This window comes from Microtus pennsylvanicus, chromosome 2, assembly GCF_037038515.1.
Source record: "Microtus pennsylvanicus isolate mMicPen1 chromosome 2, mMicPen1.hap1, whole genome shotgun sequence".
Taxonomy (NCBI): Eukaryota; Metazoa; Chordata; class Mammalia; order Rodentia; family Cricetidae; genus Microtus; species Microtus pennsylvanicus.
Genome location: NC_134580.1, coordinates 91,254,231 through 91,279,741, shown reverse-complemented (window position 1 = coordinate 91,279,741; position 25,511 = coordinate 91,254,231). Strand labels below are relative to the sequence as shown.

Below are 25,511 nucleotides of genomic sequence, written 5' to 3'. Positions count from 1 at the left end.
CACACATACTACACGTACATGCACACACATGCCACACACCACACACATACTACACGTACATGCACACACATGCCACACACCACACACATACTACACGTACATGCACACACATGCCACACACCACACACATACTACACGTACATGCACACACATGCCACACGCCACACACACACCACACATCATACACAAATGTACATAAGTGAAAAACTACCTCCCACATATGCAACAAAACATGTGGCATTTGTCTGTCTGAGCCTGTCATTTTTAACTTTACATAATAATCTCCTTTTCAGTAGGAGAAGGATCTTTTACTGAGCTTGTCAAATAATAGTTTATCCAACAACTGGTACTATAATGACGTTAAAAGAAATCAGATGTGACTTAGGGTTAACTTTCATCAGCTCTCCCAACTGCAAGAAGAGTAAATGAGATTACCAGAGGAAAAAAACGTTAGAAGTTACTCCCCTAGGTCCTAAAGGCTTGTGATAAAGGAACATCGCTTGTCTCCTATATACACCACATCCACCACACATGTCACACCACACACACCATACACATCACACACATCACATCATACCACACACGCCACACACACACATATACACACCACACACACCAAACATATACATACCACACATACCACACACACATCACACCACACACACCACACACACACACACACATCACACCACATAGACCACATACACACACCACACACACACATACACACACATCACACCACACATACACACACACCACACATACCACACACACACATCACACCACACACATATCACACCACACATACACACCACACACATCACACCACACACACCACACACACCACACACACATACACACACATCACACCACACATACCACACACACATCACACCACATAGACCACATACACACACCACACACACACATACACACACATCACACCACACATACACACACACCACACATACCACACACACACATCACACCACATAGACCACATACACACACCACACACATCCCACCACACACACACATCACACTACACACACACACCTCACACACACACACACACACACAACACACCTCTGTTCTTGTGAGTGAGCAAAATTCTCCTCTTCTCCACATATCCACAAAATACCAAAGTCAAAAGCAGTGTGGCGGTTCAATCCTCAGCAGCAGCTGGTTTGCTAATATCTGTCCCTGGTTTCTGGCAAAACGTGGGCAAAATCTGGAGTCTGTGACTCACAGCCTGAGATCTCACGAGCCGTGTCTGGCAGTCTAAAAGCAAAGAGACCATTGCCAATTTAATTTTTAGCTTGCCTCTGTTTGGCCACCCCAACCTTAGCATTTTGGTCTTTGGCATCAAACGGTGTTGTTGATCCAGAACTCGAGTCAGGACCCCTGGCTACCCAAGTACCACGAAAAGACCATGGATTACCAAGGTCAAGGGAGCATTGCCAATCTTGGCCCCACGGGGCGTACTCTCGTATCTTTGTAACTTTCCACATGCTTATATGCTTGCAAATAAACTATCCTTACCTAAAACTATATAAATAATAAATAATAAAAAGCTAAAAAAACAAGACCTCATGGAGCACAAGGCTACCTTTAGGTTCTCTGTGTGCCTTGAATTCCCGCTCCTTCTGCCTCCCACTCCAGAGTGCTGAGATTCTAGGCATGTGCACACAACTTACAGACTGGTAAAATTCCTCTTTCTGGAGGTGGGGAAACCTACGAACTGACAATTTATTCTTATGATCATAATCTTGTTGATTACTTGCAAACAAATGTGAACTGGAGGTTCTGGTTCCAAATCTACTAAATTATATACCCCCAAAGAAGGGGGGGCTGTGCTGCACCTGGGCCCTCGATTATAAGATTATAAGAAAAAGTATGTAATTATTTGGTAGGGGGTTTAAAAATATCCAGGCTCTCTCTAGTTTCTAGAGATCAGAAGCGTCCAGTTCCTAGAGATGCAGATCTCACGGCTCGTTCAAGGGGGATTTTAACACGAGCTTGGCCTTGAATGCATGGGGTTTTCTGTTTTCATTGTGACAAAATGCGCATAGTTTACTCCCCTCGCCATTTTCCAGTGTGCAGGTCAGAGTCACTGAGGCCTTTTATAATGCTACGTGCCCAGAACCACATTCATCTCATCGCTCCTTCCATTTCATCAAACAAACTCTGCCCATTTACCAGCAACTCCCTCCTCCCTGCAGCCCCGGGCAACTGCCAGTTTTCTTTCTGCCCATATGGTTTTGACTGCTTCGGTTTTTCCTCAGTTAAAGTCACACAGTATTTTCTTTGCATGACTGACTTACTTCACTTAATGTATCTTCAAGGATCGTCCAATATGCGGGCCTAGCCTATAGGAAGTCCCTCCTCTCTAAGGCTGATTACAATGTATTATCTGCATATGCCATATTTTTCTTACCCAGTTGCCCATTGAGAGATACTTCTATATTTTTAGCAGTTAGGAACTGTGCTGCTGTGAATTTGGATTGTAGATCTGTCAAGATCGTATTTGTAATTTTTGTGTATAGATCCAAAAGTAAAATTCTGGATCATATGGTAATCCTATATTTTACAATTTTTTTTTAAAAAAAAAAACAGCTATCCTGTTTTCCATGGTGGCTCATTTCCATTCTTTTCACCAGGGCTTGCTCAAGCAAATCCAACTTTCCTTTATTGAAACTTGTTTTCTTTTTCTTTTCTGTTTATTTGTAATTTTTAACACAGTAGTCATCCTACTGAGTAAAATAGATACTCATCACTTTTGTGCTGTTCTTGGCAGGTGGTAACCTACTTGGCAGGTTGTGGCCTTCAGAGCTGCCCCATGCTTCTGGCCAAAGGATACCCGGACGTTGGCTGGAACCCCATTGAAGGGGAACGTTACCTGTCCTTCCTGAGGTTTGCCGTCTTCGTGAACAGTGAGTCCCGTGTGCTCCATGCTCAGGATAGAATAATCATTAATTATGGCTTTATACAAAAAAGGGCATCATGTCATTGCTTTGTGTCAGTCAATATAATAGACTATACAGATGATTGGCAGCTGGCAAGAGAACTCCCGCGAAGAAGTGGGCCAGACAAGCATCTAGAGAATGCAGTGACACATCCAGCGAGGACTGCCCTGCTTGGACTTGCCTCCTCTCTGTGCCTCTTCTCCCATCACCTCATCTGTTTCACAGAGTTAATGAGTATGCACCTCCAAGACTTTAGACTAGTCTATGAGTGGGTAAGACGATGAATGGATGCCATAAGTAGATCAAAAGAACAAAAATAAGTGAATAGCTATTAAAGGTAACTCAATCCCCAATGTGCAATTGCCATAACAACCTTAAATATTATTACTCTCGGTACAAGCCATCATCTGTTTGTAAGGAATTCCCATTCTCCTAAAATGCTTTCATAACACCAAAATAATGAATAGACATTGTAAATGTATAAGACAAGTGGTCTGCTTTCTTGAAAAGTGTGTTGTCTACGGAGGTTTTGTTACAGCACTCATTCACCTGTATTTGCACTACACTTACATTTCTCTGCTCTAGCAACTAGATCCCACGCTTCTCCACCAAACCTCTTCTTAATCTCTCCAAACTGTTTTCTTCTCTCAAGACCAGTTTTGGTATAGCCTCGAATAATCTGTTCCGCTTCCATTTCAAATAATAATATTCCAGAATTAACACAGGTCTAGTATAACAGGAGAGAAGAAAGATAGAGGAAAAAAAGGAGAGAGAGAGAGAGAGAGAGAGAGAGAGAGAGAGAGAGAGAGAGAGAGAGAGAGAGAGAAGGGGATGGGAAAGGCAAATGTTAAGAATTCAAGGTCTGTGACGGGAGAGATGCTCTGTGGTTAAGGGCACTGGCTGCTCTTTCAAAGAACTAGGTTTGGGTTCTCAGAACCCACATAGCAGCTCCAGTCCTGGGATATCCAGTTTCTTCTTCTGGTCTCTATGAACACCAGGCATGCATGCAGTACAGAGTCATACATGCAGACCAAACATTTATGCACATAAAAATAAATAACTAATTATTCTAAGTCAAGGACTAGAGAGAATCCTCAGCCATAAAGAGTACATACTGTTCTTGTAGGGGACTATAGGTTCAATTCCCATCACCCACATCAAGCAACTTGTTGACCACCTTTAACTCTAGCTCCAGTGGATTCGACACCCTCTTGCAGCCCCCAAGGGGGCATCCACACATATGTCTCTGCATGTGTGTGAGCGTGCACGCACGTACACACACACACACACACACACACACATAAAAAAATAAATCTTTTTAAAAATTATTTTTATGTACATAGATTGCATGAAAGATGAACTGGATGCAAGTAGGTTGAATTTTTTCATCCTATCCTCCTTCATAGTCAAGATCAAGAATTTTATAAATCATTTAGTGTAACCGTCAGTTTGAAAGTATCTGCTGACTATGATCCTATGTAGATTACCTGAATTCCCACACTTAACTTGCTGATTAGGTACAACTATAATGAACTAAAGTCTGGACCAAAATGTATGATCTGTTCCTCTTACCTTAGTGCTATTTATATCTTCTTAGCATAATCTCTTTAGTACATTTTCATAATGCAACAAGTTCTAGTAAATTGGCTACATCTATGAGCTTTAGCATTTATGGTATCCTAGAAAACAAATACTGTATTTGTTTTGGGCAAAGTACACCAGTTTCTGCTTTAAGAGAATTTATTGTGTTTTACATGAGAGTATATGTACATGAAAATCACTATTTTAAAAATAAATAAATGGATAAGGCAAGAAAGGAGTGCTCAAAAGCTTTGAGAGGATAAATTCATTTCTTTGAGATGATCAGAGAAGATGCTATCAAGGAGGCCATGTTAGAGATGTACCTAAAATGTCAGGTTCCTAAAAACAGATGCAGGAGAGGTTATCCTGTCAGGGAGTGGCGTGTACGTGGCCTAGAAGCTAAAGAACACTGTTCTCAGCAGTGATCTGTCAGTCCCAAGGGCGGCTATGTGATAACAGTAGTAGATGAGGTTTGAAAAGTAGCTGAATGTTTGTAACAGGGAGAGCGTAAATGCCAAGCTGAAATGTTAGTATCAATCTTTTTGTATAGAGAACCAGGAAACTGTCTTAACAGGAGACAGAGTAACAGGAACTACTAACAAGTTCTGTATTCGGGTTGGAATGAGTTATAACGGTAAGGATGGGGATGGATGGGAGTAAATACATTGGAGATTTACTATATAGCAGATAGAGATTACAGAGAAAGAATTGCTGGCTGTGGTGGTGGTGATGATGGTAATGATGATGATGAATGCGAGTGTGTTCAAAGCCAAAGTACTAAGCTGAAATTCTTAGCGGAGGGATTTGAAGGTAAAGAGGAAAGAAATCAGGATAAAAGAAGATGAAATGGCTTAATATAGATCACAGTAAATTTATGTTAGGTCAAATAATACCGATTTTACTGTGTGTGATACTCAGAGATGTCCATAATTTAACTATTAGGATAAGAGATCAATCAGACAACAGATAGAAATGGAAAGTATCTGCAGACCACTTGTAGCTGTCATGTAGTAGATTTTTGAGACTTCCAAAACACTATGTAAATCCTTAATATGTGAAGATGGTTTAAAAAATCTGTGGCTACTTTCAGGGCATCTATTCAACAGAGTACCTCAAGGTTGCATCAATAGGACATAAAAAGAGAATATCAATGCAAATAGTTTAACTCCCTGATAATCCAAGAGAAATTGAATTTTCCCCTTTGGGTTTGTCAACAATTATGGCTTAACCAAGTGTGGCATAATTCTAGTACTCAGGATGCTGAGGCAGGAGGTTTCCAGGTGTGAGGCCACTCTGAGTGACGCAGTAAGTCTCTTGGGCTGAAGGAACGAGGAAGAAAGAAAGGGAAGGAAGAAGAAGAAGAATTATATTGTTTAACTATGCTGTTAAGAACATTTTAAAGCCAAAGCAAAAAGCGTTTAGATATCAAAATAATACAATTAAAAAACTCTAATATTATTTTAATAGCATATCTTTTCATTGATTTTATTGAGCTATACATTTTTCTCTGCTCCCCTCCTTTTCTCTCCCCTCCCCTTCAGTCCTCTCTCATGGTCTCCATGCTCCCAATTTACTCAGGAGATCTTGTCTTTTTCTACTTCCCATGTAGATTAGATCCATGTATGTCTCTCTTAGGGTCCTCATTATTGTCTAGGTTCTCTGGGATTGTGAATTGTAGGTTTGTTTTCTTTGCTTTATGTCTAAAAGCCACTTCTGTGTGAGTACGTATGATATTTGTCTTTCTGAGTCTGAGTTACCTCACTCAATATGACGTTTTCTAGATGCCTCCACTTGTTTATCAGCATATCTTAATGTTTTATATGACCTTTCTAAATAAGATTTCATTTTTTATCTTTTTCATTTTGTTGTTGTTGCTGCTGCTTCTGTTGTTGTTGCTGTTTTTTTCAAGACAGGGTTTCTCTGTAGCTTTGGAGCCTGTCCTGGAAGTCACTCTGTAGACCAGGCTGGTCTCAAACTCACAGAGATCCATCTGCATCTGCCTCCTGAGTGCTGGGATTAAAGGCATGTGTTACCATTGACCAACTCTAATTTATTTAATTTTATTTTACATTCCATCTACAGTTCTGCCCCATATTTCTCCTCCCCCCACCATTTACCACCACCAGCCCAAACCCCATCCACTCCTCCCAATGGGTAAGGGCTCCCATGGGATGTCAACAAAGTCTGGCACATTAAGTTGGGGTAGGACCAAGCCCCTCCCCACTACATTAGGGCTGGGCATGGTGTCCCACCATAGGAAATGGACTCCAATAAGCTAGCTCATGCACCAGGGATAGATCCTGGTCCTGCTGCCAGGTGCCTCACGGATTTCTTAAAGGAGATAATTTTCTCTACTGATTTTTGATAACCTTGCTTTAAAGTCTTGGGTTGTGTTCAATTCTGAGAGAAATAAGGCCTCTATGTACCTACAAATGAAAAACTATGTCTGGTTGCCTGGGATCAATCACCTCCTAATGTAGTTACTAAGAAGAAAAAGATTTCATACCAGTCCTCAAGAGGGGAGAAATTCTGCGCTTTTGTTGTTGTTGTTGTTGTTGTTGTTGTTGTTGTTATGTTTCATCCACCTCTTCATTATAAACATGCTTGGAGAAATACAGTTATTTCCCAGTGCTTGCCAGCTGCTGTCCCAGGTTGATACACCATTAAGAGCCATAACACACATCTGTCGAGTAATAGGTGAAGACCAAGTGATGAGCTATAAGAAGTAATGAGATGCATTCTGTGTCTTTCTACTCAAAACAAAAAAAATCCAGTTATAATTGTTAGGAAGATGTCTGGGATCACTGTTAAAGGTTCTGTAACCCACCACCCCTACCCATGTAATGGCACGTAGTTGCCATGCCAAGAAAGATGGCGTTTGTTGGAATTTGATAAAATCAGTGTAGGAATGCCTAGAGAAGAAGACCCTATTGAATAACATGTTGGAGAAAGAAACAGTTGTATCTTGTTCAATCTCTTATTTTTTCGAGATAATTTATTTATATTGTGTCCCACTTAAGAGTCATATGGACAGGTCATGTTAGACCCTGGAGATTCCTAGGACACATATGCCTACTAAGGTCAAGAGTATAAAATGGTGTCTCAGCTTTAAAGATCATACAAGAAGTAGGTGTTTGAGACTCAACTTGTTCATTTCTGTCTATGCATTCATGGAGTCAGGAAGGCTCTACTAACTTTTCTTATGACTAGTATTAAACACCAGGGAAGGTCATAACAAAAACATATAATAGATGACTTTTGTTCTGAAATTTACAATGTAATTGAAAAGATGTAGGAGGCTTCCTTAGACTGCCAGCCCCCAAATCATAACAAAGAGACTTATTAACTATGAATGCTCAGCCTTAGCTTAGGCTTCTTAGTAGCTAGCTTTTATTAATAAAATTAATGCATTTCTATTAACCTATGCGCTTCCTTGAGGTTCACACACCCTAACTTTGTGCTGTCCAACCTGCTTTCCTACTTCCTTAATGTCCGGCTGTTGGCTCCCCTGTTCTCTCTGTCCACCAGTCCCACCTATTCCTCCTCTGCCTAGCTATTGGCCATTCAGCCTCTTATTAGACCAATCAGGTGCCTTAATCAGGCAAGGTAAAACAGCAACACATCTTTACATAGCCAAACAAATGCAGCATAAATAAATGTAACACATCGTTACATAATTAAACAATTATTTTGCAATACAAACAAATGTAACATATCTTCACATAGTTAAACAAATATTCTATTTCACAACATTTCCCAGTCATTTCAATAGTAAAAATAGTGAATGAAGCTTGAGATCTAAATGAAACCATTGATTTAACCTAAAATGGTATTTTAACTTATATCTAAAATCCATGCTTCACCAATATTCTTCATGCAAAATATTATATGTCTGGCACTCATCACAAATTGACTTTCATATTGAATAGATGCTATATATTCTATTAATATGCTCATCAATTCTGACTCTAGGTTTCCTTTTCATTTTATGTCACATTTTTAAAAAGATGTGAACCCAAACTATAAACACATAATTAACATTTTTGGATGATTACATTCTAATCCTCAGGTTTCCACTGCGCTAGTGGAAGGGTAGTCCACCCTGCAGGACCTCATTTGTCCCTTAACTGTAAGATCCACATATGTCCTGATGTTCTTCTTTGTTCTCTTCCCTAAGTCACACTTACACTTCCCACTTTATGTGTCCACTACAGACTAAGAGGCACTTAGACTTTAGTGCCCTGAATCTAAAGGTTGCATCTATAATTATAACCCCAAATCCACTCTTTCCCCAAGAATTTCCCATCTCCTAACTTCAATCACCCATTTTTCAGATACACAAACCAGACAGCTACATTTTCCCTCCCCTAAACCTGTCATTAAACTCTGTTGATTCCATGTCTAAAATGTTTCTAAAGTCCATGAGGTTTTTTTTCTCCTCTTTCATCCTCTTTCAGGATGTTTTCTTTTTCTACCCAGGCTACTTCATCAGAATTAGATCCAAATTCTAGAGTTCTACTTGCTAGTAGTTTTTATATCAACTTGACACAAGCTAAAGTTATCTGAAAGGACCCAGCACATTGTGAGTTGTACCATTCCTGGGCTGGTGATTCTGGGCTCTTTAAGAGATCAGGCTGGTCAAGCCATGAGAAGCAAGCCGGTAAGCAGCTCCCCTCCATGACTTCTCCATCAGCTGTAGGAGTTCCTTTCCTGACTTTTCTTCAATGATGAATAGTGATATGGAAGTGAAGGCTAAATAAATACTTTCCTCCTCAACTTGCTTTTTGGCCATGGTGTTTTGTCACAGCAATAGGAGCCCTAACTAAGACATCTACTCTCCTATATCTGACTGTAGGCAAATTTATATTTATTGCCATGAGATAATAAACATTTATTTATTATGTATCTATAAGACATTTGGGAAGTGCTCGTGCCAGTCTGTGGGTCTGGTAGGATAGTTCTGTCTCATTCTGGGATCCAGGCTGTACTGTCTGATTTAATACTTGTCCATTGTTCCTAGATCAATGGCTAGAAGGTAATAGGCTCAGCAGTAGTTTGAATTAATGAGAAAATTTGCTAAGACTCTCTGGCTTGCTCTGGATCTATCATAGTAGTCTACAGGCAGATCCCTAACACCTCCCTCTTAGACTAGGAGGAAGCTTATTCATTTAGTCAAGAACTCTTTTGTAGGTGAGGGTGTAGCTTAGGAATACTTGACTAACATGTATAGGCCCTGGGTTTGAGTCTCAGAACTGGAAAATAAATAAATAATAACTATTTTGATTATTTATTATATGGTGTCACCCCAAAAAGGTGACTCCTGTCATAACCCTAGCCATGGCAGGTTCATACGTTCCAGGATAGAGGCATGAGAATTAGAAAAGTTAGGTAGGAGGAACACAGATAAGAAATAAACACAGAGACATAGAATAGTAACAGGAGGGCAATTCTGTGAATACTAAATGCTGAATTCTGAGTTCTGATTTCACCTGCATTTATTTTTCCATACATTCTATACCTCAATACAAAAGAGGGGAAGAAGGCAAAAGACTGCCTTCACATGATACAAAAGACAATTAGAACAGTTACTTGCCCCAGTACTTGAGACATTAAGCCATTAATTCTTGAGAAAAGTATTTGATGCTTGGAGCAGCAAAAACACCATAGACCAAGTATTCTGCAGGCAGTCACTCCCTAGGTCAAACCTCTTGTTTCAAAAGAAAGAAAAATAGTGGAACAACTTCTATGGGCCATCTTAATGTCCCAAACCCCAAGTAACCACATCCTAGGTCAGGGTGTAGCCATACCTGTTGTCCACAACTTTGAGCAAGCAAAATAAACCAAACTCTCTGACCTTCAGACAAGGTGGGATGGGCTCACATTTTTGGGCCTCCACAATATGTCAAACATTAGCAAAACCCTGAACATACAGGATTACATAATTCAGACACAGCACTCTGTCTTTACAAAATGTGCAGTTTAGTGAGAAAAACAGACACAAGGAAGGGTTTAGTGTTTGAGAGGACCAGATTTCTGGAGCTCTCGTGCTTTAAGCGACTCTTGAAGAATTCCATGGAGTTAAGTCAAGAGTTTATGGCAAGAGGATGGAGTTCTAAAGAAAACATGCTGGGCAAACAAACTATGTAACAGAACTGTAGTTAGAACACAGGGCGTGAGAGAAGGTGACATATTGAAGATGCAATAGTGAGCTTCTATTAATTGTCCCAGGAGTCTGATACCTTTACCAGTGTGAATCATTTCTATTTCCATCCCACTGCTCTGACATATTGGAAGGAAAGTCGCAGCATTACCAACTTCAAATTACCTTTGAAGGAAGGCACTGCGGGCATCCACGCTGTTGCTAAGCTCATTTCTTATTTTGGAACTCAAGAAAAAAATATTGTGGTATGCCCTTGGGCAAAAGCAATTTACCTCAAAATGTTTTCCCGTCTTTGAAAACTGCCAGGAAGCTCAGCATTTGGCCTCACCAGAGTACGCTTGGTTGGCAGTTGAGCTCACTGAACTACAGGCAACCAGGAAGTGTTCCCACTCTTCTGTCCCCACTACTCCATGAAGTCTTTACTAATTCTCCTCAGTCCCCTGTCTAATCAGCCACAGTGGTTGGATTCTGGTTTCTCCTCTAATAGAGTACATCTGCATCCCCTGCATATGTCCAACTTAAAATGACCAGGGAATGGCTTCCTGGGTCAGTTCTCAGAGTCAGCCTAATTAGCTAAGTTCTGAAGATGTGAGATTTGGATTAAAAGGGGGCTAATTGGCCAAATGAACTTTAGATGCAATCCCAATATACAACTCTGATTTCTCAACTTCTGCTTCTGCTGCTTCTCTGTCCCATAAACTCTGTGGTGCTAATTGCTGTGGGATGTGCTGAGCTGAACTCAGCATGCTGATTAGAAAATGTGCTGACCTACAAGCATCTCCAGTGTGAGCTGAAAGCATCAGAGTGTCGGCTTCATTAATAAGGCTGGGGTTTTTTCCCCAATTTTGACTCTTAATATTTCATACGTTTCAAAGGACATGTATATATGATACCTGCTAAGAATTACAGGCCAGAAATATTTAAAAGTAGTACCATATGTTACATCTATGTCTAAGAGTGTTTGTTTCTGAGCATGCTGCTCTTTCTGGTACTTTTACTGAACTATCTCTCCTGTGAGTAAACTGTATTGGGACGTATCAAGAATATGAGTTGGAAGTGACATGCTATTCTTTTAAAGATATGTTTATATTAAATATTTGAGAATTTCAAACATGCACACAATGTGTTTTGATCAAACTCACTACCACACTCCCTCCCTCAAACTCCACCCACATCCCACCACCACTTTTCCCGCTTATTACAAGTATTCTTTTTTCTAAACCTGGAAGCCTAATTAGCGCTGCCTGTACGTGCCTGGGTCATGCATTTTTAGTGAAACTTGAACAGAAGTTGGATGTTTTGAGAAAGAGACTCCCTTTGCATTCCAGGCTGGCCTTGAACATGTGATTCTCCTGACTCGGCCTCCTAATCCCAGGATTATGGACATATGCTTCTATGCCTAGCTCCTAGATGGCACATGTCTTCTCAGATTCTCTAAACTCTCCTTGACAACTTGTAAAAATGATAAGCTGTTTAAATTCAGCGTAATGAAAAATTCTGGATGACATGAACATAATTCTAAAACATCCTTAAAATCCCACAAGTGTTCCCATTCTTTCTTATGCCCTAATTGTAGCACTTTTAGGTGACTAAATATTAATGCCAGGGCTGTGACCAAGCTAGGCAAGTGCTCTACACTGAGCTATGTTTCCAGCCTTAATTATTCCAAATAAAACATTTTTATGAAACAAAATTTAATCTGTCCAGATAGCTTTTAAATATGTCTATGAATTACGTGGTCGTCCTCCCTCTAGAACATGGAGCCTAAATCTTCTTCCTTTAAGCATGAGCTAGGTTTAGTGAATCACATCTAATGAATAAAATACTGCAAAATGATTGTGCGTAACCAGATTGCTACAAGCACACTGCAGCTTCTGCCTTATTCTCTTGATCTGTGGGTATCAATGGCCATGTCATGAGAACACCCAAGCAGCCTTCCAACGAGGTCAACGTGGTAAGGTCAAGTCTACTATCCAACAAGTAACCAAGGCAGCATGCCATCAGCTTAGAAGCTGATTCCCCCAGCTGCAGATGTATCTCCAGATAACTGTAGCCAAACCAATCCCGACACTGAAGCTTCAACTAAATCCCAAGCCGAGACCATGTAGCTTAATCAACTCCCAAGGTCCAGACCTGTGAAAACTGTGAAATAGATGCCTATTGTTTTAGATTATGACCATGTGAGATATGTCTTCAGAGGAATTAATAATACCATAACCTACGTAAGTGTACATTCTCTTATATAATTCACCACTCATTCAAGAAATACTTAAAACTTAATACTTGGAAATGTAATGGTTTGGGAGAAAAGCATTGTTCTTTAGGCTTCATGTAATACACATTTTTAAAAAATGCCTGAGAGTCTAGCCCAGGGATCACATTCTCAAGCACAAATTAGGATTTCACCCAACAAAGAAGGTGTGTTTTATAAATTGTTTAAGCAAGCTGTCACGCTGCTTTGGGATGGAAATGTTGGTTCTGAGACTCAACAACTCTCCTCTTCTATACATTCCTTTTCCTTTGTCACTGCTCAGTCCATCCTTGGCTCCTCCAAAGAGAAATGCCAAGAGAACATAGCGCTTTGCCCCGTCCCTTCCCTCAGGCCTATTATTAGAAAAGTTGATCCGGCAGATTCTTCATCCTGACCAATGACTTCAGATATCATGAGGTCTGCCCTAACAAGCCAGATTGTTCTGGGATATGTGTGTGACTCCACACAACTCATCAAGTGAAGAGCTATGGTATCATTTCCCCCAGACCGGCTGAGGCACGCTAGCTTGAGTTATCTTCTTAACTCTTTTCAGGAAAAGAAGCCAAGTGTTAGCTCTGCAGGCACTCAACAAGATGTGAGGCTCTTTTGTCCCCAAGTCACTTGTAAATGAACTTGTAACAGCAGATTGAGTGGTATATGTACCCTCTGAGGACCTCAACATAGGGGGGTCTTTTCAGAGGTAAAAATCCTGAGAGCAAGATTCTATTCCATGATGGTCAACTGTGTAATGAGTAGACCTGGCCTTTTATTGGAGGTCACCTTTCTTTTATCAATATTTCCTCATAGTATTAATAGGTGACAAAGCAAGCCAAATGCTGTTCTCCCAGCTTGCCGGCTACAAATAACTTTGAGGTTGTGCTTTCCAGTGCAAAGGACACAAGGCCTCTCTCTCTCTCTTCCTCAGGTGAAAGTGTAGAGGAAAACGCCAGTGTTGTGGTCAAGCTGCTCATCCGACGTCCTGAGTGCTTTGGGCCGGCTCTGAGGGGTGAAGGAGGAAACGGACTGCTGGCGGCCATGCAGGGGGCTATTAAGATCTCAGAGAACCCTGCGCTCGACCTCCCCTCCCAGGGTTACAAGACAGAAGTGTAAGTGAATTACTCCAGTGCCTGCGCAGTTGGTAAGCGGCCAAATACTGTTAGTTGGTGAATCGCTAGGGTCGGCTCAGGAAGTGTGCCTGGTAGAAAGAGCACAGATGTTTTATGGCAGTTAAAATGCTTCAGATCACTTTGTCAGGCCCATTACTGTTATGACCTGCCCAGAGAGCCTGGGGATCAGTAGCGGCTCCATCCATTTCCTCAGACCATTCAGCCCAGCTGGCAAACCACTGAGGCAGCAAAGCCTTCTTTCTGGCTTCTACTGCACCTGCTTATAGCGTGGCTGCAGGAAGATTGCTCAGGAGATCACTTTAAGTGTATAGATTCCTTGTAGATTGCTGTAGGATTTAAGAGTTCAGAGTTTAGTTGGTACAGTTATTGATCCCCTTGTCACTTTCCCTCTATCGTGTCCAGTGGTCCTTTGCCTTTATATACCTAGTTTATACCCCATAGTCTGCAGGATGTGTGTAACCCACTAGAGTTGACTCTCCAAACAGTTGGCTTTTTCCCCCTTTGTCATCAGTTCTGATAGATCGCTTGGTCGATAAGGGAGAACTCAAAATATCTTTGCCTTAACTTTCTTCTATAACATGATATAAAACGAAGACCCAGAGTAGAAGAGTTTGGTAACCTCATAGCCCGACTCCTGACTTCTTGTCCAACTGGACACTCAGGGAGGAAGAGGGAATGAAAGGTAGATAGTGCCTGAACTCATGTTTCAAGGTTCACGGAAGCCTTAAGCTATCATGGAAAAATATTTGGGACCTTTGAGCATACTGAGTAAAGCCACGTCATCAGCCTCTGAGTGGGAAGTGGTGAGGGAAAGTTTGTTCAGCCCGAATAGGGTGTTTTTAGCAAGCAGTGCCTGGCCTCTCACAAACCTTCTGCGTGTGGACTCTTTCTCTGCAGCACAGAGGATGACGAGGAGGAGGAAGAGATTGTGCACATGGGCAATGCCATTATGTCGTTTTATTCGGCTCTTATAGATCTACTGGGCCGCTGTGCTCCTGAAATGCATGTAAGTGACTGAGTTTCCTGACAGCAGCTTTGAGGAACAGCAGCCCGAGTGGAGAACACCGGGAAACCCTGAGTGTAGTTTCTTCATCTGTGCCTGGCATTTACTAACAAGCTTCGCTCCGAGTTCCTTTCAGCTAACGCCAAAGCAGTTTCCCCTTCAAATGCCTGGATGGGTCACCTTCTAAGGAAGAAAGTGTGTGTGCATGCAGGCATGTGTGCGTGTGTGCTCTTTTTGGTACTATCTGAATATAGCCTCTACACATTTTGTTTAAAAAGTTTTCCGAAATGAGGCTTCCATGTCCCTCAGCTTGGTCAAAACGTGGCTAGCCAGATTTTGGCCATACCATTGTAAACACCTCCTGAATGCCACATAGACAATCTGTGTGGCAAATACTGGCTTGATGACCATGGCTTTGGTCTCTAGGAAAACAGTTTTGCAGGCACATACACATAAAGATGGTTCTGTCTGATGTGATGTCTTCTCAGAACTCCAGTTTGGGTCTAAAAAGTGTTTATTCCCTTCCATTTTTCACTCCCGCTGATAAGATATTTGACGTTATTTTAAGTAAAGTTTCACACTGAAACTGAGAGGAAATAGTTGCTCTTCTTGTGGAAGGAAAATCTAAATCTTGGTGTTGGAAGCGGATGAGAATCACTAGGATGCCAGTTGCTTCTGTGATACACTAGCCCTACCTCATCAGCCTGTCTTTTCCTTTCAGTTCCTTTGAGCAAAGAAAGAACACAGAAGGAAGTCAGGGAAGTGGCAGGGTGTCTATAACTTGGAGGAGAAGTGTTAGGCCCCTTTTGTTAGTGCTCTGCTTCCCTTGATTGCTTTGTAACACTTCTGGAAGCAAGTTCCATAGCTGCCATGCAAAAGACAGCCTGCCAAAGCTGATTCACCAGAGCCGGCCAGAGGAAGAAATTAATACCTGCCCTTCTGCCTACCACCTCCGTGCCCCAACAGATTCACACACATGAACACACACACACACACACACACACAGGCATGAGCACATGCACACACACACGCACACCCCTACACCCCGTCTCAGAACCCCTTCTGCAGAAGGAAAGAGATAAAGCTGCATCATTGCTGATAGCCCACCAGAAAGAGAGGTGGCAGGCAGGATAGAAACAGGATCCTGCTTGCTTTCTCTGGGGCCCCATGCCTCAGAATGCTTCAGCCCACCTGGGGGCAGATCTGACCCTGTGCTCCTGGAGAGTTACCTCTCAGCAGAAGGTCCACTGCCACCTCATCAGAGACCTCTGCAGGAAGAGGAACATGTATACTTGTGTGCATGCTGCTTGGCCAGTTGGTTTGTGTATGAGTAAACCTAGCCTCCTTGGGGTGACTCCAATGGAACACTCGAGTTATCTTCGACAGTGTCTAGACTCTTCTTACCCACCGGCAACATTCTTCAAGCTCAGACTAGACTGGTGTTTCTAAGTCATTTTCTCATCTGCTACAATTCTGAGGTCTGGTACTGCGAACACAGAGTCAGCTCTTCCAACAGGGCTGTGAGGGCTCCCCGCTGAGGGTTGATACCTTACCTGCTGAGGATTTCAGCCTCAGGGAAGAATGTGGCTGCCTTCAGTGGCTTATTCCCTCGATCTCCCTTCTTGTAGTAAATCAAGAGGAAGTCTCTTTCTCTGTAGTCACACATATCAATAGCAATTGGGGAGAACTCAGAAACAGACCCCTGCTGCCAGGACTACTTTCCTGCTGTGGTTAGGAGGTGCAGTGTGGCAGGTGTGGGGACTTCATCTATCTAATCTCTTTCCCTCTTTCCCTTGTGACAGCTCATTCAAACAGGGAAAGGGGAAGCCATCCGGATCCGGTCCATCCTGCGCTCCTTGGTCCCCACAGAAGACCTGGTTGGAATCATCAGCATCCCCCTGAAACTGCCCTCCCTAAACAAAGGTAAGGATCAGCATTAGTCTGAGCCTGCCTTCTAGTACTTGCCTGCTCAGCAGCAGGACTCTGCCAGAGTTCCCTGCCAGATGACAATGCAGGCTGCCAGGGGACGTGTTCTTTTACCGATGATGAGTTTTCTGTAGACTTAACCTAGTCCTCTAGCATCTGCTTCCCTGTGATGAGATGCCAAATCATTGGCACTCAGGTACAGACTGGCCTCACCATTCTGGGACCAGGGACTACTCTAGCCTTCTGAAGTGTGATAAAATGAGCAGGCGACAGCTCTTACCCTGGCCTGACTTCTCCATTGCCAGTGTGCCCTATGGATCTGAAAGACCTCACAGCCCAGGAGAATAAGTTACCCCCAATGCTACTTGGGGCATTTGGCACCAATCATTCCCAAAACATTTTGATTCTCTGAGTTACTCTATCTGATGACCTTAATTTCATCAGGCACGTGATGTCATTAAAAGGATAGCACGAGTCTGGCTGTTGTAGTGTTTCCCAATCTCCCCTTCCACAAAACACCATCAAAGGATATCTTAATATACTTATGTAGTAGTGGCTCATGGACAAATAAATATTGAAATGATTGTAGAATATGCATTTTATTAAATGTTCGAGAATATGTGTCACTTTCATAACTTCATACAGCACAGTGGAGTAATAGTGTGTCAGAGAAAACGGGAAAAGGAAATAGATGTTAAACTCCATGCTTCCCAAAGACGTGGTGCTTTCTTTCAGCACAAAACACTTGCTGAATCCCACGCATATAGTATTCATCAAAGCACCACAGCTGTGGATAAAAAACCAAGTCAGTCTTAGACACCCACTCCCAATCTTCCTTGTGCTGCGGGGTGAGAGGCTCCATGGCGCCCGTCCCTCTTACCGGACCACACAGATTTCTTGGCAGAAGGAGGCCCTGAGATGAACAGTACGTCAGCCCTGTGCCCCTTGGGATGCCTTAGGAAGTCTGCTCCCGTTCAGCACTCACAAATGCTGTGACTTTTCTTGGTCATTTGGGAGTTATCTTTCCTAGTTTTGGGTACAAGACCAGAGAGAGAAGGCTGCTCATCTTTCCCCCTAAAAACTCCCTTATTTTCCAAGTCAAGCAGGCTGATTTTCTCTGCAGATTCCTCACTTTAGCCTTGCGCCAGGTTTTTGCACTCCAGTCAGTCTAAAATGATGAGGTAATTTGGTCTAAGTATCACCTGGAGCAGACACTGAAGGAGTACTTGCCTTCTTTTGCACTGTGGTGCGATGACTACAGACTTGACATATCATTCAATTTCATCTACTTTCTTAGCATTTTCCCTTACATTCCTGCATCATCCACCAAAAGAGCAATAACGCAAGCCTCGATTTCCTAGAAATTTCCCTATTTTGTAGGATAAATACTCCCACTGTAGGTGGCTTCATGCTGCCAATGTAGCGTCACAGAACGTGGAGTTGGAGAGAGAAGCCATAAACTACACCATCATGTTGTATTTGAGTCTATAAGTTACAGTCCACATGAGTATACTTTATAGCAAAATTAGAAACCTGTGAACTGTGCCTACAGGTTACCTTTAAAAATATAATCTACTCCATTATGAATTTAAACTTTTAATTAAAATGTGTTTAGTAATCAGCTCATAGATATTTGACAGTCGCTTCTCCCATCCTAGTTTAAGGTGCTTCCAACCTGGTTCTTATTCCTAACCTTCCTGTTGCCTATCACAGCCAGCTACAGAGAGACAAGTTCTCTGCTGTGTTTTCTAACTGTGTGAACAGGGAGCAGGAAGTGATGTGTTCTGTCTTTCAGATGGATCAGTCAGCGAGCCGGACATGGCAGCCAACTTCTGCCCTGACCACAAGGCACCCATGGTACTGTTCTTGGACCGTGTGTATGGCATTAAAGATCAAACCTTCCTGCTCCACTTGCTGGAAGTTGGGTTTTTGCCTGACCTACGAGCATCTGCATCCTTAGATACAGTAAGTAGCTAAGATAAAGAGCGTAGAAGAGAATTCCCCTCATGGTTAGGTGAGTAACATTGGACTTAGGAACACATATTTCCTGACTACTTGATGGTCATATTTTAATTGCTCACTTAATAGTGAGAAAAACAGAGGTACCAAAAACTGGAAAACGTTAATTTATTGACCCAAAATCTTACATGTAGGTAAATTTGGCCTTAATTTTCTGTTTCAGTCCCTTCCATTGAAGTTTCTCAAACCTTAGGGCACTATTTCTTGAGGAAATGGCGAAAGGGAACCAGACAATGATGTCCGTCATAGCATGTTTTCATAGCATGTCTGGCTACCTGTAAAATACCAGGAGCAATTTTTCTGTTATCCAACTCCTTCTTATAACCAATTATGGATATCACTAACGGTCTCCGAGGAGACAAAAGAAAAAATTCTATTGTTATGGAAAAGACTGGCTGGAAGCCTTTCAGGCTACAGATACTCTTCCCTTTCTTGCCTATTTCATCCCACACATGGGCCAGCAGGAAGGATGGTCTGCAGCCAGAGGTATGACAGAGGTCAGTACAGGAAGCCAAGGACAAAGACACAGTGGGAAATCAATGCTGGGATAAAGAAATCCAGCATACACAGGCATCAGGTCACAAAGTGTCTGACCCTAATATAAGAAACTCCAGCTTTCATATCTGTGTCTTGTGGGGAGGGTGAGGAGGATGCAACAAGCTAGATCGGCTTAATTTCAAAAAACTTTCTTATAGATGTGTTTGCAGTTAGGTTTCTGAAGGGCGCCACCTGGTGTCCAGTAGGCGTAAGTATGAGCTCTGGAGTGAAGGGTGTGCTGCCGGGACCTCCATTCATTTACTGGACATGAAAATGAGGAATGGTCTGTCAGTGAAGGAGTCAGGGCCATCGGATCCTTCTATATCTTCTCTATAACCCACCCGCCACTACTCTTGTTTGGAGCTTTTCTATAAATCCCTAGGTTTTAAAAATAACTTTTCAAATTTGTGGACTTCACGTTTCCTGATTAAAGCCTTTAATTCTTTTTGTAGTTCAAACAGCAAATTCTCTTCTAGCATTTGATGTTTGATCACGTGCTTGCCAAAGCACCATCTGCCCCTCCAAAAAAATAAATAAAAATAAAGAGAGAGATTTTATGTTCAGTTCCTCATCTGAGAACTTTCAAGCCGCAGGACTGCAAGCCCCGCTTCCTCATTTGAACCACGCAGTCCCTGAAAGAGATAAATGAGAAAGACAAGCTATTATCTCCAGCGTAGTTGCCAATGTCTCCAGAAAACGAACTTCTGATAATTAATATGAACATCCAGAAATGTGAAGGCTTCAAAGAAAACAGTTTCCCAAATCATAAGTTGTAGGACATGTTCATTCAGATATAATAGCTGTGATAATTGCAGGAAATAATGACATTTTATCTCTGTGGGTCTCAAGGCTTCTTCTGAAGTCCTTCGGTCTTCAACAATGACATTAGTCACGCCACGCTTTGGCTATATTTAGTGTCACTAAATGGATCGTCCCTAAATTCAGCTTGTCCATCTAAGTTTACAAAGAGGAACAAAGTGAAAGAGAATTATTCCAGAGCTTTGGAGAAGGCCCTAGATTCCTGTTCCTTTTTGTACTTCTCCTGCAGTGTCTGGTTCCCGTTAGTGAGGTCAACCCTCGTATCATTTACCAGGTTGTGAACGGTCCAGAGTACGTATAAATTAACTAGTGGGCATCAGAAATCCACTTTCTCTTTGTAAAGCTGGTGGATTTGAAGGACAGTATACACCCATTTATTAACCTTTATCCCGGGAAGACAACCTGTGAGACTCCTGCCCATAAGGTAACAAGTGAGATCTCTATACAGAATGAGGATGCAAACATCTGGAACCTGGGCATTCAAATAGCAGTTGATGCCCATTGACTGAATTCAGTGAAAGCTTAAAATTCTTCCCTGAGACCATTTAGAATCCAGTCATTTCTAGATGTTTGCTTTGTGTCTGGGGATAGGGGATAATCCTTTTTTTTTAAATGGGAAAGAGAAGTGTGTAGGGGTCCCTGCAGGCTGTCCAGCTGGCAGAGAAGTGATCCAGGTGAGGGGAGAATGAAACTCAGGGCAGTCCAGTTTAGGTAGCTGGTGCCAGGCCAAGATGAGAGTCTGACCTAAGTTTGTTTATTTTTGCCGTATTTAAGCGTAGCATGTTTAACTCGCTCCCGTGAGTAGACTGAAGCATAAGCCATGTTTACATAGAAACTCTTTACAAAGCAGGTATGGTTTTCTTCCTAAGATGAGTTCTTGTTGACTTAGAAACCACACCTAAGATAAGGTCTAGGAAGGCTGACTGAGGTAATGTAAGTACAATGCCTGCAGGGGCCAGGATTTGGCCTGGCCCTAGGAAAACAGAGAAGTCACTTAGATTGTTGTAAAACACAAATGACATCTCTCTCAAGGATGAGTTTTATGCACTAAAAGCAACGCTCATGAGATTTAGGGGGAAAGGCCTGAGGTGAGTAAAACATAAATTCTGGGATATATGAGCAGAGACTGGCTCAGCAGCCAGCAAAGGCTCTCCAGGTTGTAAAGCACATCCATTCCCAGAGTTCCAGGAGGAACAAGTTTAACATCTCCCTCCTTTGAAGGATGCCTGCGTGTTTAACTTACCCCGTGTCTTTGGTGCTTATTTGTGGGCACAGGTGCCCTCTCCAGATAGCCTGTGAGTACAGCCCTGTCTAAGTTTCCCTAAGGAAACTTCCCAAACACAAGATGAATGGGCTGCTTGCCGCGAGGTTAACTAACGCCCTCACTCCCTTTCTCAGGTGTCCCTCAGCACCACCGAGTCTGCGCTGGCACTCAACAGGTACATATGTTCGGCTGTGCTCCCACTCCTTACTAGATGCGCCCCTCTCTTTTCTGGGACAGAGCACTGCACCTCTCTGATTGATTCTACACTGCAGACAATATACAGGCTTTCCAAAGGACGGTCCCTCACCAAGGCACAGAGGGACACCATAGAAGAATGTTTGCTTGCCATTTGCAAGTAAGTGTGCCCTCCTTTATGACTTGTGCATATGTATCCATGCCAGATGCACTTATGTGTGACACAGCTATACGGTACATAACTGTATAATACAGTAATGCATTGTGACACTGGTTATAAAGTCTGAGGAGAGAAGCTCCCAGACCGTCATCAGGTACCTCCCCCAGCCATCTCTCCTAAAATGTCCTTGGCCTGTACTGTCACACAATCTTCTTTGAAATCACCTCTCATCATAGGGAAGAGGAGGACACCACTCAGGATTTACCCACTGGGGTGAAAAACCAAGGAAACCGATTTTGTCTTTTGTGCCTGAAATATTTCTATAATGAACTAATTGTTTAGTTCGGAAGAACCACCCAGAAAGATTTCTCCACCGTCTAAGAGAGAACAAGAAAGAAATTTTACCCAGAAATCAAACTATGTATAAATCAGAACAGGTCACCTCCAGGCCTCCCAAGACTGGAGCAAAATAATCTGGTCACAGTGGGGAATAAAGAAAACAGTTTTCGCCCATGTAAGCAGGCATGAAAGCCGACAACGAACACTGGGCATCTGCATCCAGTCTGGATGGATAAAGGATGAGGTCTTTTCAGCAGCTGGTCTCACACGCGGTCTAGGATTCCCACCTGCTGCTGCAATCTAGTAGTTTCCTGGAAAGTCACTTTGTGGGATCCTAGACCGATTTCCCAGCCCCAGGATTCAAACTCCTGTGGGATAGAATCCAGGATTCTAGCACTGAAGCTCCTTAAGAAATTGATTCTTTGAATGATCCCCAGCTGTGATTGAAACACGCTTGTGAAATGGTCAGCAGGCTCCCATTTTAGGAGCCACAGGGACATGGTTCCCGATTGTTCTTGGTGGCCTGCGTCCCAGTCACATGCATTAGAAGGCTCATGATGACTAGAGGAAGATTCATCAGAATTGTTCCTCATTCGAACATTAGCTAAAATCTCGTCTGTCTGCTATTGTGACTTACCTTAGACTCTGCATTGATGACGACACAGACACTGAAGATGTGGGGCAGGCAGGACTCTCATTGACTGTAAATGGGGATGCAAAACAGTGCATCTTTTTCAGACAACATGGCAGTTCCTCACAAAGTCGGAAAACTCTTACTGTAATTTCAATAATCGTAATCCTTGTGTTAACTCAAATTATTTGACAGTTCACATCATATATCATATTACTTATTATATATAATATATGTATACATTTTATAAAAAACTTGATTTTTATATCATATTAGTCATCTTTAACAAAGTTTTAAGCAACATTAAATAAGTCAAAAGATAACAAACTGTGTAAGTCCAGGAAATGGAATATTACTCAGTACTAAAAAGAACAATCAAGCCATAAAAAAAGTCAGCCATGATTAACAAGTGACCAATACCTTTGAAGGGAAACCTCTGTGTTACTGGGACAATCGATGCTGGTTAGCTAGAGCTAAGAAATTAGCAGTGATTGAGAAGAGACCAGCATTGCTGAGGTGAAATCTTCTGCAAAGTGTTTTCTGAGAGCCAACACGCAGAAGCTACATTCCAGAGGTGGTCAAGGTTGTACCTCATGCTGGAAGCAGAACTTGGTAGTGTGAGCCTCACCCAGGTAGGCATGAAGGGGTCTTGGATAGCATCTGAGGCTTGGCACCAGGAGAGGCCATTGGTGAAGGTGCAGCCTCAGTAGCAGTTCAAGGCCCAGGGTTGAGGGAGCCTTGCAGAGAAATGGAGACTGGACACTATGAAGGAAACCTATGAGGGGCTACTGGTAAATGTGCAGCCCAGCTCCCCAGCATTTTGGAGGTGCCAGTACCATGAGAGGACAACCAAGAACAGCAGCAGTGGGTAGGGGAGCCTCCCTGAGCTTAGAAGACAGGCTGTGCATGCTGCAGGGGCAGAGCTGTGGAAGTCACCCAAGGGTGTTGGACGACCCCAGGAGACTAGGAGCGTATTCTGATGCTGAACCATTGTGTTGTTTACTCGGTTGGAGTTTGGCTTGGTTTTGATTCGATTGTGACTGTGCCCTGGTTCTCTTGAAGTAAGAAGGTATTTAATTTAATTTAATTTTTTACAGGAACCCATGGTTGAAAGAAAGACACTGAACTTTTAAAAGAGATTTGGTATTTTTAGAGAGGAGATCAGATATTTTTTTTAAAAAAACTGAAATTTTAATGTGTTTGAATTTGTAAAGACTGGTATTTTAAATTTTTGACTTTAATGTGAGATCTTGGGAACCAATAAGGAAGGAAGGATTGTTGCTTAATAGTGATGTGTTTGTGTGTCAAGTTGACAAGGGGTCAATTGTGCTGGTTAGTTTTGTCTAAACTTGACAGAAGCTAGAGTTATCTAAAAGGAAGGAACCTCGGGTGAGAAAACGCCTCCATAAGATCCAACCGCAAGGCATTTTCTTAATTGGTGATTGATTGTAGAGGGCCTAGCCCATTGTGCTGGTCCTGGGTTCTTTAGGAGAGCAGGCTGAGCAAGTCATGGGAAACAAGCCACTAAGTAGCTCCTCTCCACGGCTTCTGCATCAGCGCTTAACTACAGGTTCCCTCCCTGTTTGAGCTCCTATCCTGACTTTGATGACGATCAGCAGTATAGAAATACAATCCAAATAATCCCTTTCTCCCAACTTGCTTTTTGTTCATGGTCTTTCATTGCAGCAATAGAAACCCTTACTAAGACAATACACAGAGTACTTCACTCATTCCAAGGCTGCTATCATTGGTAGAAAATGAAGCTCAATAGAGGGCTGGTGGTCTTGCAGGACAGACAAAGCTTTGTAGACACACTCATCCACTAAGGATTATGGAGATTCGGGTTTTCTCTTTCACCACCTGAAAAGGAAGATTTCTGGCCTCATTTCTTACCGATGTAAGTCTCCACATCCCTTCTCAGTGGAGGCAATGGAACTAAGTGTTAGCTTTACTCAAGAACAACTCCTCTCTGTCAGCGTCCATGCTGTGCCTGTGTGAAGAGCTAAGCTATCCTTGGTCTGGCTTTGGCTGAATCTGAACTCAGAATTGATCCACATCAAGAAAGGAGCCCGGTGTCTTTTTAAAAAATATTTATTTATGTATTTATTATGTATACAATATTCTGTCTGTGTGCATGTCTGCAGGCCAGAAGAGGGCACCAGACCTCTTTACAGATGGTTGTGAGCCACCATGTGGTTGCCAGAAATTGAACTCAGGACCTTTGGAAGAGCAGGCAATGCTCTTAACCACTGAGCCATCTCTCCAGCCCCAGGAGCCCTGGTGTCTTGGCCTTAGCTCTTTCCAAATAGAAAAGCCAGGTTCTTTGGCAACTAGAAATAAGCTTCAAAGAAACGAGAGTTTGGGGGAAGTTGAAGTTCACGTTGACCCTCAAATGAGCTCCCCATTCTGTCTCTGTAGTTCTTGGGGCAATGCTCTCCTCTTCTGCCAACCTGAGATCCAGGTATAGCAGGCCGACTGATCATAACTAGGCATTTTATTATTTATTTATTTATAAAACATCAGCATCTTGGTT

The 25,511-nt window shown here is 42.4% G+C and overlaps 1 protein-coding gene across 1 annotated transcript in view; it reads left to right on the top strand.

Moving 5' to 3' along the window:
- Ryr3 (ryanodine receptor 3) overlaps positions 1 to 25,511 on the top strand; it is a 524,632-nt gene that overhangs the window by 375,370 nt on the left and 123,751 nt on the right. Inside the window, exons 43-48 of the mRNA XM_075961717.1 lie at positions 2,798 to 2,933; positions 13,884 to 14,064; positions 14,983 to 15,091; positions 16,891 to 17,011; positions 18,810 to 18,979; positions 21,788 to 22,008. Of these exons, the coding sequence (XP_075817832.1) occupies positions 2,798 to 2,933; positions 13,884 to 14,064; positions 14,983 to 15,091; positions 16,891 to 17,011; positions 18,810 to 18,979; positions 21,788 to 22,008 (938 nt within the window). The remainder of the gene's footprint in view (positions 1 to 2,797; positions 2,934 to 13,883; positions 14,065 to 14,982; positions 15,092 to 16,890; positions 17,012 to 18,809; positions 18,980 to 21,787; positions 22,009 to 25,511) is intronic.